Source organism: Eptesicus fuscus, chromosome 2 (assembly GCF_027574615.1).
Source record: "Eptesicus fuscus isolate TK198812 chromosome 2, DD_ASM_mEF_20220401, whole genome shotgun sequence".
NCBI lineage: Eukaryota > Metazoa > Chordata > Mammalia > Chiroptera > Vespertilionidae > Eptesicus > Eptesicus fuscus.
In genome coordinates, this window is record NC_072474.1 from 60,320,825 (window position 1) to 60,336,220 (window position 15,396).

Genomic DNA, 15,396 nt, shown 5'->3' on the forward strand with positions numbered 1-15,396 from the left:
AGGAGAATGTTTTGAGAGCGTGGCTGTGATGGGGAGAGATGAGGGGCATCTGAAAGAGAAACTGAAGTGGAGAAGGAGTATGGGGGGGGGGGGGGAGTACTGGGGCAACAAGGGTGTGAGCAATAGAGGGATAGACCAGGATATTATAACCACCAGAGTCAGTACACTGTTCTTGAATTATGACCTTGCGACTCTCTCCTAGAGCCTCCTCACTGGACACTATGAAAGAGACGATAAATCACTGGGCTGGGAGGAGTCCACATACCTGAGCTCCATGGCTGCTTTTACTAAACAGCCACATATGTCATTATATGGCCATGAGCATATACGGTGCGCCTGGACAAGTGACCTGTAAGGTCTCAGCACTCAAATTCTAGGATGGTCTTTTTCTCCTACAGGGAAGCAAATGACCTTGGTAGCACTCGGGGCAAAGGAAGTGGAGAAGCAGCCTGATGGGAAATCTAGGTACTTCCCTGGATGTGTCTGCAGGAGGTTCAACACAAAGATGACAAGCAAACGCCAAGTCCAAGTCAGCACCAAGAGAGAGGGCAGCGTACTGAGGAGACAGGTTTTGTACTCTCTGGGATATGTACTACAGAAAAGGAAAATCAATCCACTTTATTTCTTCTTTTTGGTGAGGGAATGCACAGGCATTAGAATGGCTTAAAACAGTCTTAACATGCATATGGTTACAATGTTCTTTTCAGAGTAACTAACAAGCATGAAGAAATTAGATTGAAGTGGCTTCAGGAAATAAGGAATGACTTTTCAAACACTTGATTTTGAAAGATAACTGAGAATGTTGATCTGGAGAAACAACTGAAGAAAGGGCAGTTGGAGCTTGGATAGAAGGGGACTGAACCAACAACCATCCTCAAGCAATAACAATGCACATTTCCCCACCACATCCCATAACTCCCCTTCCCAGGACTCAAAACCTGGATAAATGAGGGAGTGAAATTTGTTTCCAAAAATGTCAAAGCTTCTTGGTCAGTAAAAGAATATATAGAAAAAGGAAAAGACCTGGATGAATGTACCTCCCTGCCTTGCTATTTATTGAAATGACTAAGACAGTCTAGCAATTTTTTTGAAAGGCAATTTATTAAAAAAACAACAACAACTGAATTAAATTAACTATCTATACTAATAATAGAGGACTATGCAAATTGTCTGGGACACTGTCACAGTAACAGTAACGACCAAACAGCAGGCTGCGTGTGGCAACAAGGCCAGCAGGAGGGTTAGTGAGGGATGACCAAACGAATGAACAGCAGGCTGTGTGGGATGACCAGGCCGGCATGGGGGGCAGTTAGGGCGATCAGGCAGGCAGGTGAGCAGTTAGGAGCCAGCGGTCCCGGATTGTGAGAGGGATGTCCAACTGCAGGTTTAGGGGGATCGGGCCTAAACTGGCAGTCACACATCCCCCGAGGGGTCTTGGATTGGAGAGGGTACAGGCTGGGCTGAGGGGAACCCCCCTCCCCGTGCATGAATTTTGTGCACCGGGCCTCTAGTTAGCTATAAAGTGTCAGAATAAGGTCTAGCTCACACAGGGAGCTCCATGCACGCTAGTGCATTTTTAGACACTGTCAATGGCACTGGCCTGTGTATTATATTGTGCTTTTCAACTTCAATTTTCCTTCCAAACTCGGAATAACATAACCTTGGTTTAAAAATTATTTAAGCCAAAAAAACCAGATTGTATTTTTTAAAATTCTAAACTGTACTCGGATGATGAACTTCTGTAGTTTATGTAGAGAGCACTGTGTGTTCATGCCTATTAACCCTCACAATTCCCACACTTTTCCTCATGAATTGTTTCCTACCCGCTCCGTAAGGGAGTAACATTACATATACAGAACCATGAGCACACGTGTATAGGTGCCACACCTAGTGGCTTCATCACAGCTGTTAATCACCAGCAACTCTATGATTATCATACGTTTAAGTCTAAAATGGCTTCAAGGGTCTGCTTACCCTCTGAAAAATATTTGCTAAATTTTGCACCAGGAGCAGAACAGACCCTAAAGGGCCTTTAAATAAAAACACTAAATTCCACAAACATGAACGATCAGGCACACTGCCCCACTGCTCTCACTACATCCTCAGAGAGCTTTTTCTAGTGATTGCACGTAGAATGAAGAACATGAACAAGTCTCCACCACCCAAATTTGGGAAACAGCACCCAAGCTTAGAGAGGACAGCCCTGCCTCTGCCACGGGGCCCAGGCCCACGGGAGCAGCCGATGTTCTGACCAGAGTCGGGATCCTGACAAGACAGGGGGAGCCCGGCCCACACAGGGAAGGACCTGAGGCTAATACTCAATATTAATCACACCTGGAACCCAGCAGGAAGCAAAACCAAGTGACACACGATTCTCTGATCCTGAAATAAATATACAGTGAGCTGATTTTTATATGTATTTATCCAAAAGCTTCTATGTGTTTAACTGGTAACATACTTAAAGCAAGGATTCCTGGTTGTCCAGATCCATGGCGTCTAAGCAAAGCACATGGAGGGATTTCTCCACCGAAAGAACTGGCTTTGTACAATGTTGGCCCTGAAGTAAGACTCTACTTCAGGGGTTCCCGGGCCCGTAGGCGTTAGGATTAACTGAGAATTTAAAAATACCAGTGGGGTGAGGGGTTTGAGGGTGGGCACCCTGCCACCAGGCCTACAAGCTCCCCAGGCGACCGCAATGCGCAGCCAGAGTTTGGAACCAGCGGTTCAGGCCCTGGGCCTGTCACTGCCACAGCAGAGGCAGACTGCTCCCGGGCGGAGCTCTCCGTGCTGGCCTGGGCTTTAAAGAAGCACATTCCTGACTAAGACGAGGGTCATTATTTCTCCATCCTCCCAACAGCATGATAAATGAGCTGCCCGCGCGGAGCTCGGCCAAGGGCTGCGCACGGCTGTGGGAGACGGCTCACATAGTCAGCAGGGCGAGCGGAGAGCCTTTTGGGGGCTGCGAGCAGCACTTGCAGATTTGCATGGAGTACAGACTGGGCTGAACACCGTCTGGGGGAGCCTGCCACTTCCAACATGTCCGCCTGGTAGTAAGCATTTTAGAAGTTAATGCTTCTCACTCCGGCTAATGCAGAAAGTTTGCATTGGAAACCAGACAAGACCTTGGCAGGGGATAGGAGATAAAAGATTTCCCAGGAGGAGGAGGTAAATGAGTGTATTTTTGAAGTCTTTTCAGATATATTAAACACAGGTACTTTTCCTAGCCAAGTCCACCACAATTTCCTCCACCAAGTTTCACACCTTTAACATGCATCGTTTTCGTGGTTCTTGGACAGGAGAGAAAATATGCCCTCTTCTAGCTGAAACAGCACCGCCAATTAGCACGTGACCTCAGCCCACTCAACCTGCCCACTCCAATCTTGGTGGCAATACCCTCGTGTCCCATTTGACAAGGGTCTGGACAAGACAGCCACCCGTACTACTTGTTAGAGTCATGTTATATTTTTAACTAGTGGAGTAATCGGCTGAATCACAGACATGACAGCAGGCTGCCTCATAGCTGTGTCCTTTGTTATTCTTAGCTCAACTTCTACAACTGAGGAAGCAGCTCAGCGTAGAGAGTGTGCACCATTGGACTCCTCAGCAGGAAGAGCTGGCTTTCCTAGTGCCCTTCCCTCTGAATCTTAGGCAGGTTTTCATGGGAATGCCACTGACGGAAACACTCACTTATCATACTTTCATCACCAAGAAGCAGCAAAAAACAACTATCAGGAGCTCAATGATGAAGAATAACGGAAGGAAGGAAACTGTCCAAAATAGTGTTATGTCCATGGAACTGAGGTTCTTAATGCAGAGATTGTTTTTTCCTTTTTTTAAAAACTATGTCATTCTTTAAGTGAAACTTCCAAAAATTGTAATAAAAAATGAAATTGACAGATTTTTAATACTTTACGAGATACCATTCCAGCCTATATTATTCAACAGGATGTCATAACTGCTTAATAAGCTCTAAAACCTTTTAAAATAATGCTCTGCTTATTAATAAGTCAATAATGGAGGGCACAGAGTCTAAATCTGGTGTGTTCAAATTAATGAGGTATTATGTGGCCACGAGCTAAAATGTGGCTGTAATACCAGTATCAAAAAGGTTATACTACAGGAGCAAATTTCAGTGTATAGCAGTGCTTTCAGGAATTTGGAATACTAATTAACACTGCAATTCATGTAAGGTTTTAATTTCTAGGGCAAAATCGAATGGACCAAGTGGTAAATATCAATGTTACCAGAATAAATAAAAAAGCACCCCCAAATGCTACATTATCCTAAAATAAAATATCATTTACAATAACTGCCTCCTCCTTTTGCAAATCAGTGAGACTGCTGAAGGGCTCTGGTGCCTGGTAATGCCCGTCTTCGGAGTGGCAAGTACCCAGGTCTATAATGGAGGAGTAACTGGCTTAGGAGCAAAGCCTGGATCTAATCTGAACAAACACTTCCCGCCTCTCCTGGACAACTCAGGGCTAGAGTCATGGCCAAAGACAGCCCTGAGTGAAGAACAGCAGGTACCGGCCACCCTGCAGGGGAAGGCCAGGCCCCGCACTCACCCTTCTCTTTTTGGCCAACTTGTTTGAGTTGTCGGAGCTTCTCTTCTCAGAATCCAGCTTCTTCCCTGCCGGTGGCTGCTTGTCCTCTGGTTTCTTCTGGCGACTCCCCTTCCCAGGTGGCTGGGGAACCCACGAGAGGAGGTCGAGAGTTATCTTCACCACCAAGCTTTGCAGGGGAGGAGTGTCCCTGAGCGGGGAGAGCGGCTTGGTGTCTCTCAAAGGCACCTGAAGTTTGTCCTTCCCAGGGTCCTCCTGCACCACCACGGCCCGGCGACAGCCACTAGTCCTGCCACCACCGCTGTTGTCGTGCTTGGGGCCCTGGCTGTGAGTCAGGGGGACGAGGGCCAAGTGCTCAGGGCTCCTGTCCTCCACATTGTCCTTCGTGGGCTCAGGACCGGAGAGTGCCTTTGTGGGGGCCGGGGGCACGCCCCTGTGCCGCCTCTTCTCGCCGGGCGTGGGCACCGCTGGCTTAGGCTCTCTGTCTCCAGCACGCGGCCTCCCTTTCGTCTTCACCTTGGGCTTGTCTTTGGAAGGCTGATCCTTGGCGCTGTGGGGGAGTCCCGGCTCACTCTCCACCTGCACACTGGCCCGAGGTTCCGCGGGGGCAGAGGCCCTGACGGGTTTTTTGGGTTGTTTGGTTCCAACGGTTTGCCTCTGTGGCGGCTCCTGCTGGGCAGGGGACTTCTGACAACTCCTCTTGCCGGTGTGGGAGCCTTCGGGGGGGACCCGGGGTGCTCTGCTGGAGCTTTTCGGGGGAGGATCTTTGGATTCTGAATGCTCGTGACTAGTGGTGCCACCGTCACCACCCTTGCCCTTCCCGTCCGGGTGCCGCAGTGGGGGCGCTGCACTCCCCAGGGCCTCTGGTGGCGCTGCCGGCTGGTTGACTTTGGTCAGCCAGTTGTCTAGCTGCCATTTGTTTGTTGTAGGAGGCTCGGGCTAAAACAAGGAAAAAGAGAAAAGTGGTAACTGGCCAAAGATGATTAATTCTTCCCTGTGTTACTCAATACTACATCTGTCATCCCAAACCTACGAATTGAGATCCTTTTTACCCTCCTCAAATTACAGGTCAAATTCTATAACAACTGACTCTTAAGACCATTTTCCAAATGTTTAATGCTCCAGGAATTCTGCTTAGGTAGATAGTGACCATTAAATATTGACCAATGTAGACTATAGACAACTGCTGAGAAATCTCTGCTACATAAATATTTTGTTCTAATGGTAATTACAGTATTAATTTAAACAGAATTGACACATTTTTGGTTTGTAGACTATTCTATCAGAAAATAATAGGGAATAAAAAGAATCCTTTTCTCAAGCATTTTCAAAAAAAGGCTAATTCATAAACTAAGTCTTGGTGATTATCTATGGGTTTCATACTTTATCCTTTTCTTGATATACACTGAGTGGCCAGATTATTATGATCTCTGAACGCATAATAATCTGGCCACTCAGTGTATATTCTATATAATCGTATATAATAAAAGGCTAATATGCAAATTGTCCCCTAGACCAGGAGTTGGACCAGCAGGCAGCCTGCCAACTGCCCATGTCCCTTCCCCCTGGCCAGGCTGGCTGGATCCCACCCATGCACGAATTCATGCACCGGGCCTCTAATACACACACACACACATACACACACACACACACACACACACACACACACACACACACACACACACTGAGTGGCCAGATTATTATGCATTCAGAGATCATAATAATCTGGCCACTCAGTGTACTTTTCAACTAAAATTTGCTTTCTTCAAAACTAGGTATAATTTCTCATATTTACTTAAAAACATTGTAAACATTTATCTGTGAAAGGTTTCCCTGTATCACAGATACATGTTGATTTTCAAATTTTACACCTTGATAAAAAGAGTCAGGTGAGGTCACCCTGGCCTTAGGGCTCAGTTTGTTGACCATTGTTCCCTGCACCGAAAGGTCACAGGTTCAATTCCTGGTCAGGGCACATAGCCAGGTTACAGGCTCAATGCCCAGTTGGGGCACATGCAGTAGGCAACCTAAACTGATGTTTTTTTCTCACATCAATGTTTTTTTCTCTCTCTCAAATCAATAAATAAAATACAACATTAAAAAAAAAAGAGTCAAGTCAGGTCACATTAGATGAGCCTCAGTCCCATTTGAAGTCTTTAAAAATCAAGCATTATGTTTCTTGTTTTAGGCAATCTGCGCTAAAATGCCACCTATTTGTATCAGTCCAATCCCAGTGCTCTGAATTGTGTGCTATGGAGGCTCCACATAGGGGAGGCTCCACAGCATACAATTCAGAGCACTGGGATTGGACTGATTATCTATGAACTGATTTGACAAATAAGCAGAAGTCCCTGACATCTGTTATCTCATAAATCTCTGTTGCTAACTGATGGTTAGTGCATCCCATTCTCTCTCTCCAACTAGGTGCTAGATATTATTAACAGAATGACAGAGACCTCTGCATCTCCAAGTTCCACTATTATGTCTTACACATGGTGGTGTACATTGAGATTTTAATTTGAGCATCCCGATAGGTGTATTACTGTGCCCATAAATATGCTGAATAAAAATATTAATACCTAATAGAGTGAGCAGCGATTATATTTTTCTTAAAGGGAAGCACATCATTTCATGCTGCATGTTTTCCTTAAGATCCAACTGACAGGTGGTTTGTATGAATGCACCAGGAAGTTAAGGGAAAGACATTCCACATGGGATTTAACTGACTCAATTATGGATAAGGAGATCCATATCCACAGGTGGACAATGTTTTACGGGGAAGATTGCTAACAATTTTCCCAAGTGAAATATCCCAAATAATTCAACTCTATAAAAACATGTGAACTTAATACAGGGAAGATAGGTGGATATAATGTAAAATCTTTTTGACCAGAAAAAAGTTCGGTAATGAAATGATCAGGTAGTTGGTTTGGACTTAGTGTGATTGAAACAGATTAGACCTGAAAGGAACTAGATAGGGCCAGACTTCAGCAGAAAGATAGCTGCATAACTGCTTTTTTCTGCTTACCCCATGCTGCTGCTTAGGATAACATACCTCCTTTACAGTTCCCAATGCCTACACCAGCTCTATACCAAGGCTCACATTTGATTTTTCAGAGCAGGGAGGGAGGAAAGAAGGAAACTACTCTAAGTGCCAGGAATTTTGTCACATATAATCTACAACTGTATTCAATAGTCTAGCAAGACAGGATGACTGTTAAAGGTAGAGAAAAGATTAGCACACAATATCTGCTTGTCAAACACTAGTTCCTGCAAAGACTTCAGGGTGTGGTAACACCAGTGGTTAGCTTGGGACAAGGCATGACTCACTTGCCAATCACATCAGGAACCAAACCCTTTCTTGGGAAAGGTATGGCTAGATCTCATCAGGGCTATGTTTACAACTGCATTCCAGTCACTGACATGCTTGGTAGAAAAGTATTTATTCGAGAACCAAAAAGAAAAGTTAATCCTGGTATAGATATCATTTGCTCCTTCTCTCCCCAAACAGGACAGTATTGGATACATTTAGTAGTCCCTAAAGGAATGTCCTGGTTACAGAAATAAAACACATTTTCCTCTACTGCAGTCCTAAAATGCCCAGAAGGCGTATGGCCCAATTGCAGGGTAAAATTGAGCCACTGTGCCCAGATGGAGGGGAAAGGACAGGGACAATCCTTTCTGTATACCTACTTATAAAGACATAAAGATGCACAGTGGGTGATAGAACTTCTTCCAGATCAGACATTATTTAGCTATTGGGGTGGGGGAAACTTTTACATAAGGGATCTATTAAAACTAGATTTAAAATGAATTTTAAGAATGTAAGTACTGGATAGGATCAAGGTTTGAGCTTTCATTTTTCCTCTGCCACTCCTTATACCCCACACCTCCAGCCTCCTAGGGTTGGAGCAGCCCAAACATTGCATACTGCAAGTGAAAAAAATATGATCAATTTCATTCAGCATTTGAATAAATGTTTTACCTCTCCTAACTTTTCAACTGGCAAAAGTTTATATATTTTAGAGTGAATTATGATTTTGAACAGAAAGTTTTGAGCTATGCACAATAGACACCTACTGTTCTAAGTAAATCATCCTAGTTGTGAGGGAGTACGCACCCAAAAATTAAAAGGCAATGAAAAGCAAAGAAGGAAGGAGAGAAGCAACAGGGTATAGTAGCAAATAAAAAGGCTTCAGAGTTAAAGGGCTATTGGTTTGAATCTTCAGTGCTACACTATAGGTGAAAAGAAAGCTACCAACCTTTTAGGGTTGAATGAGGGTTAAGAGCCTCACAGGCAATCACCCAAAGGTAGCTAACTACCAAAGAAATGGACAATGAATAGATTAGAAAACTAAGAAGATCCCTGAATAACGGAGAACAGAATAATTTTCCCCCTGAACTTCACTGAACCGGAAAGAAAGTGGGGTGTCTCACACATTTTGTATTCTGATCCCCACTGTAAAGCAAGCACTGATTTCCCCCAAGTTCCCAACCAGCTCACTGGGCAGGCAGACAGCATTACAGATTCTCAAAAGATTACTAAACTACTTCATCAAATGAACTTAAAATTGAGCCATAAAAAGCAAAATTTTCAGCATTAAAAATAGAATTTTAAAAAGATAAATAACTAGTAACTATGGCCTGTTATGTATGAAATTCATGTTATTCTCAACTAATACAGAAGATTTACAATAATGCAAACATTTATTTTAAAAGGAAAGAAAAGTAGTTAAGTTAAAGGTTTAAAAATCGAGGCAAAGATAAACTATTTCTGGGGAAGCTGAACCTCAATATATAACATACAAATTATACCAAGGCTAGATTTGCACAGCAACACAAAAGTACAAATATGGACCTATTTAGTAAGGTAATTTAAAAAAAACAGACTTTTTTCCATATGACATCTGTGATGGAACTGCTGCAAAGATGCAAATTTTCGTGAAAACCCTTATGGAGAAGACCATCACTCTCAAGGTGAAACCCTGGGATACAACAGAAAATGTAAAGGCCAAGGTCTAGGATAAGGAATTCCTTCCCACCAGGAGATGGGTCTTCACTGGCAAACAACGGGAAGTGGACGAATTTTGTCTGCCTACAACATTCCAAAGGAGTCCACTCTTTTCCGTGGTGGTGGTAAGAAAAGGAAGAATCTTAAACCACTCCCAACAATGAGCATGAGAGAAAGAAGGTTAAGCTGCTGTCCTGAAGTACTGTAAAAGGTGGATGGGCCCAACTGGGGTGTGGCTCAGTGGTTGAGCGTTGATCTATGAACCAGGAAGGCACGGTTCCATTCTTGGTCAGGGCATGCCTGGGCTGCAGGCTCCATCCAGAAGGCAGCCAATCAATAATTTTCTCTCATCACTGACGTTTCTATCTACCTCTCCCTCTGCCTTCCTCTCTGAAAATATGTGTGTGTGTGTTAAAAGGTGGATGAGAAAGGTCAAATCAGTCGCCTTTGTTGGGAGTGCCCTTCAGGAATGTGTACTGGAGTTTTTGTGGCCAGCCACGTTGACAGATATCATTGTGGCAAATGTCTGACCTATTGCTTCAACAAACCAGAAGACATCTAACTGAATGTGGGTGAATAAAAGACATGAACTAACATTTTATTTATTTATTTTACTGTTTTAAATATATTTTTATTGATTTCAGAGAGGAAGGGAGAGGGAGAGAGAGATAGAAACATCAATGATGAGAGAGAATCATTGATTGGCTGGCTCCTGCACGCCCCCTACTGGGGATCGAGCCCGCAACCCAGGCATGTGCCCTTGTCTGGAATCAAACCTGGGACCCTTCAGTCTGCAGGCCGATGCTCTATCTACTGAGCCAAACCAGCAAGGGAGACATGAACTAACATTTTAATAAATAAATAACTATAATAAGTTAGGGTGGGAACATTAATTTTTTTATCTAAGACTAATTCCATTTCAGTAACCACTTGAGCACAAGACATAATTGTTTCATTAAATCAAATACCAGATTAATCTTTCTTTAAAATTTCAACTATTCAGTCAAATCTGTGCCGTTTCTACTTTATTTGAATAGAATTTTATTACTTAATTGAATTCTGTTCTATCAGTAACGTAATGAGCACACAGATTTTTCTTATTGAACAAGGTAAGACACAAAGCAAAGATCTTCTAAACATTAACATGAACAACCACATAGTTTGTCTGCAGAGCATATTCAGTATCTTTTTCCCTGGGGCACAGGAAAATCACCTCAACAGTAATTAGATCACACAGGAAACAGAGAACCCCAGAAACACAGAGAGTGGTTTCTAAAACCTGAAAGGCACTCCAAGTGCAGTTCATGCTGATCTATGTTTATGCACTCCAAAACACACTTACTGAGCACTTACTCTGTGCCAGACGCACACTCACATCTAACAAAAATGACAGTCGGTAGCTTTCTCAGCCTCCCTTGCCCTCAGACATGGCTCTCGCTCCATGATCTCCAGATGGATTCGGTTAATGCGGTAGTGGAACTAACTGCCTTGCTTTCTAAAGAGCAGAGACAGATACTGAGAACCTGAACACTTCCTTAATTAGAAAGTCTCATTTCTCAGAATTCCCATCTTAAATATGCAGAATCATTCTCTCTAGACAAGCTGGTCTTCCACAACTGCCTTCCCTTTCCTCTAAGCGTCCTTCCCCAGCAGTGATTTTTATATTGCTACTCCAAGTTTTGAGGGCATTTGGCAGCCTCATTAGTTGTTACTAAATTTCTTGTGCTTGACAATCCAGGAGGCAGCATAAATCCTCTAGATACATGTGGTGTTTGAGATTTTTCAACCTCATCTGTTTATCTTTATAATATTTCCCAGGGGGCGGCGACAGGTGACCACAATTGTCCCTGTTTTGCATGGGGCAGAGGGCGCAGAAACACAGCCCTGGCAAAATCATGTCACCAACCATTTAATGCATGGCTTTTAGTGATTCAAAAATAGAACCTCTGATGACTTATTTCTAGTTCATGCTCCTGCCCTTTGCTAAAGCACACTGTCTCCTTTTGATTTCCTTAATTCATGCATTCCTGAAATTTCAAAAAGAAATCTCATTAACATTAAAACAGGGGCCCACTAAAAATGAGTTTTCTTTTTCAAGAGAAGGGAAAAGAAGAGGGTGTGCAAACATCCTTAATGAGTTGCTCTTCAAAACACACTAGCAGCAACAGAGAAGAACCTATCGTTTTAAACAGAAGAGAGAAGACCTCTCTCCCAAACCTCCACCGCCAAAGGTCTGGTAAGAAACCAGTAAATAGGAACAGCCTGTTCTACACAAGCAGGAGCAGGGAAGCACTGCCCCAGGGGACAGAGCCACTCAGTCTCCTCGTCTGGCCTACGGCAGACTCCAGCCCCCAACACTGCCGTCTGGGACGGTCTCCTGGAGGGGACACGGTACCTCGAGGGGACACGGTACCTCGGGAGCCGGAGTGTCCTGGGGCTCATTCTCCTCGCTGTCACTTGAGCTGCTCTCGCTCTCCGAGTCGGAGGAGCTGTCTGAGTCACTGGTGCTCTCTGACTCCGCACCACTGGAATGTGCTGAGGCCGCTGCTGCTGCTTCTGGAAGTGACTGCGGAGCGCTGCAAAGCAACCAAGAGATCATCTGAAGGCACCACGCAAGGTGGATCCCCTTTCTACTCGTGTCCTGTTTTGCCCATTTTTCTGGTACTCAGAAGAAAGGGCCTCAGTATTACCCAACATTAGTAAATTTACCATATCATCCAGTTGAGAGAAAGGCCTACAATGACTCAAAAAAATCAACCCAAAAAAACTTAAAATAGCTCATCAGTTGACAATGTAAAAGAGAAGCCTGTGGAATTTTGCTTCTGAAAGCGTTTCAAGCTACACTAATTTAACATAGATGCTTGGTGCTTTATGTCAGGGGTTGATAAACTATGGCCTGAGCCGGCTGCCTGTTTTTCTAAATAAAGTTTTATTGGAACACATCCACCCATTATTTTCTGTATTATCTGTCTGCTTTTATACTGTAAAAGCAGAGCTGACTAGCTTTAACACAGACTGTATGGCCCACAAAGCCTAAACTATTTACTTTCTGAACCTTTAAGTTTGTTGACTCCTGATATATATATAGATATAGATATATAGATAGATATAGATATAGATATAGATATATAGATATACAGATATCCCAAACAAGTTCATTTATGAAAGAACAGCCAATACATTAAAATCTCTCTACTGTCTAGATGAGAACTAACTGTATGATAGCCAAAGACTATTAAATATATAGGGTTTTCCTTTAGAAAGTGACTTCAAAAGCAAGTCCGACACATTGGGGCAGAATTATGAAGTAGCCCATTGTTTATAAGTGGTTTAGGATGACCTCCAACTATCAGCTGAAGGAGAGATTAACTACTACAAGTTTTACGAATAGGACAATAGCTCTGGGTCAATGAGAAAACACTGCTGGGCATATACAGAATTTCAAAACGTATCTTAAAACTTGCAGTTTTAATGGAATTAGCCAAAGCAATAAATCAATATCTACACTCTTGAAAGCCTACAAATCTACCTAAAACATTAAATAATAAATTTATTAAATAAAATTGTATTAAAGTAGAATTTAAAAATTATAACAAATAAAACCACTAGTTGAGGTCATTTTAAAGCAAACCCACTATACTATGAAAATTTCCTCAGATAAAATACGGCGTCAGGTTTGTGATCATTTTCACACTGGGAGCTGAAGAGCTTAAGCCACAGACAATCAGAATGAGATACATCTTGTGTTATTTCTGCCTCTGATTTATCCCCACTTTGTGTTTTTTTTTTAATTTTCTTTTCCTCCTCTTTTAAGTTAGGCTAGTTTGTCATATTTTATGAGTCATTATAAGCCACTAGAAGTTACTGAACAAAATGAAATATAAATAAATGAGCAGAGCTTATGACTCTGTAAGACCTTGCAAAATTATATGAGCTTCCTCCACGTTAACCACCACGTCACTCGTATGTGAGGAAGGTTCCATTGCTGAGCCTGTCTCTGAATGGATGACCACATCTCAAGGGAGTGAAACAGCTACAGTGTAATTTAACTCTTTCCTGTCCGTGGAGGTCAGGTATTGGCATATTAAATTATTAAATTCAATACCAGAGGTGGTTTAGTTTCCATTTGCAAAAATTAAAGCATGTTTTCTAAAATATAGCCAAGCTGTTTCCAAAATGAAAACAGTGCCATTTTCCACCTCCCTGAAATGCACTGCAGGCCATTTTGAAAAGCCACAGAAACAATTAGAAAATTCATGACTAAGAAAACAGCCACCATGAAAAATTTGGCTTTATAATTTTTGAAAATACAGCAAATCTGTTACTTTCACAGAAACACTGGGCTCTTCGGCGTAGCTTTTCAAATACTGGTTACATAATACTGAGGAAAGTGATTCAGGCTTATTTTAAACTCTCAAACATTTTTTTCTCCTACACTGATAGGGCTCTTGCCCTTTATAGAGTTAACCTCTCTAAGGCTGAGTGAAGCTTCCAAAATAGTAAACAGGTGCTTTCTTTTAACTGTGACACTCCTCTCCTTCCCCATGAGGAAGCTATGGAAGTTAAGGCTGTAATCCCCCCTCGGCAGAAAACTGCAAACATTGGTGTAGATGGGAGAAACCCGCACTGTACCTTGGCGGTGCAGCTGTGGAAGGAGGCTTCTCTGGGGTCTAGGCATTCACAAGGGGGAGGAGGACGAGGAAAAGGAAAAAAACAGGTTAGGATCAGCAGGTCAGATTTAAAAGGACTCCGGGAGTTTCGGGGTACACACAACTTACCTGCTCGCTCTCACTGTCCTCACTGTCACTGAGCTGCAGGTCATCTTCAAGCATGCTGGAAGGGGCGGGGCACAGACAGGGCAGGTTTACAATGACTTCAAATAACTCCTTTATCATATAAATAGAAAATATGCTGACTGATTAAAATGGGGGTGGGATAGGTTGTTTTTTTTTTTTTATTAATCCAACACTTTATTTCATGGAAATGTAAGTTTTACAATCATAACACAAAGTAGTTCAGTCCAAGCTCCTTACTATCTCAAAATGGAATCTTTCCCATGTCTGAGCATCAAAGGCAGAACTACCATGCGACAGGGAGTTGTTGCCAGCCCCATATGGTAGTTCCAAGTCCATATGGTAGGTAGGTATGTAGGATGGAAGGGAGGAAGGAAAGCAGGAAGGAGGGAGGGAGGGAGAGAGAGAGGAGAAAGACAGGATACATTCAAATTATTTCCTTCTATATTCTCTGACAACTAGAATAAATGATCAACCATTAAATGCGTTCAGAGTAGATGAATGAATATTTGCAGATGAATGCTTAAAACAGTGCTATAAAAAGGACTATATATGGAGCCCTGGCCAGTGTGGCTCAGTTGGTTGGAGCATTGTCCTGTGCACCAAAAGGTGGTGGGTTTGATTCCCAGCGGGGCACATACCCAGGTTGCTGGTTCGATCCCCATTCAGGATGCGTATGGGAGGCAACCAGTCAATGTGATATTTCTCTCTCACATCGATGTCTCTCTGTCTCTCTCTGTCCCTTCATCTCTCTACAATCAATGAAAACAAAAACTACTTAAAGAACTATATCTGAATTAAATAAATGTAGAGTAAGATGTATGAAGCTATCAAGGCAACAGTCACCAAAGAGTGCCATTATCCTACATTTTTGTCCAAAGGTCATTATTAATATTGAACTCCATTGTTCATGCCCACAAAAAGATTCTCTTCCGTTTGCTTGAACAATGATCAGTGGAAAGAGTAGTAATACAAATAATATCATCATTTAGAACATGCTTAACCTACAGCTCTCATTCTGAAAAACATA

The 15,396-nt window shown here is 42.8% G+C and overlaps 1 protein-coding gene and 1 pseudogene across 2 annotated transcripts in view; one reads left to right on the top strand and one right to left on the bottom strand.

Annotated features, from left to right (window-relative positions):
- AFF1 (ALF transcription elongation factor 1) overlaps window positions 1-15,396 on the bottom strand; it is a 194,375-nt gene that overhangs the window by 19,145 nt on the left and 159,834 nt on the right. For both annotated transcript variants that reach the window (XM_028148276.2, XM_028148279.2), the window contains 4 exons: window positions 14,352-14,406; window positions 14,206-14,243; window positions 11,987-12,149; window positions 4,566-5,501 (listed from right to left, as the gene is read on the bottom strand). In XM_028148276.2, coding sequence (XP_028004077.2) covers window positions 4,566-5,501; window positions 11,987-12,149; window positions 14,206-14,243; window positions 14,352-14,406 — 1,192 coding nt within the window. The remainder of the gene's footprint in view (window positions 1-4,565; window positions 5,502-11,986; window positions 12,150-14,205; window positions 14,244-14,351; window positions 14,407-15,396) is intronic.
- Window positions 9,492-10,135, top strand: LOC129151003 (ubiquitin-40S ribosomal protein S27a-like; annotated as a pseudogene).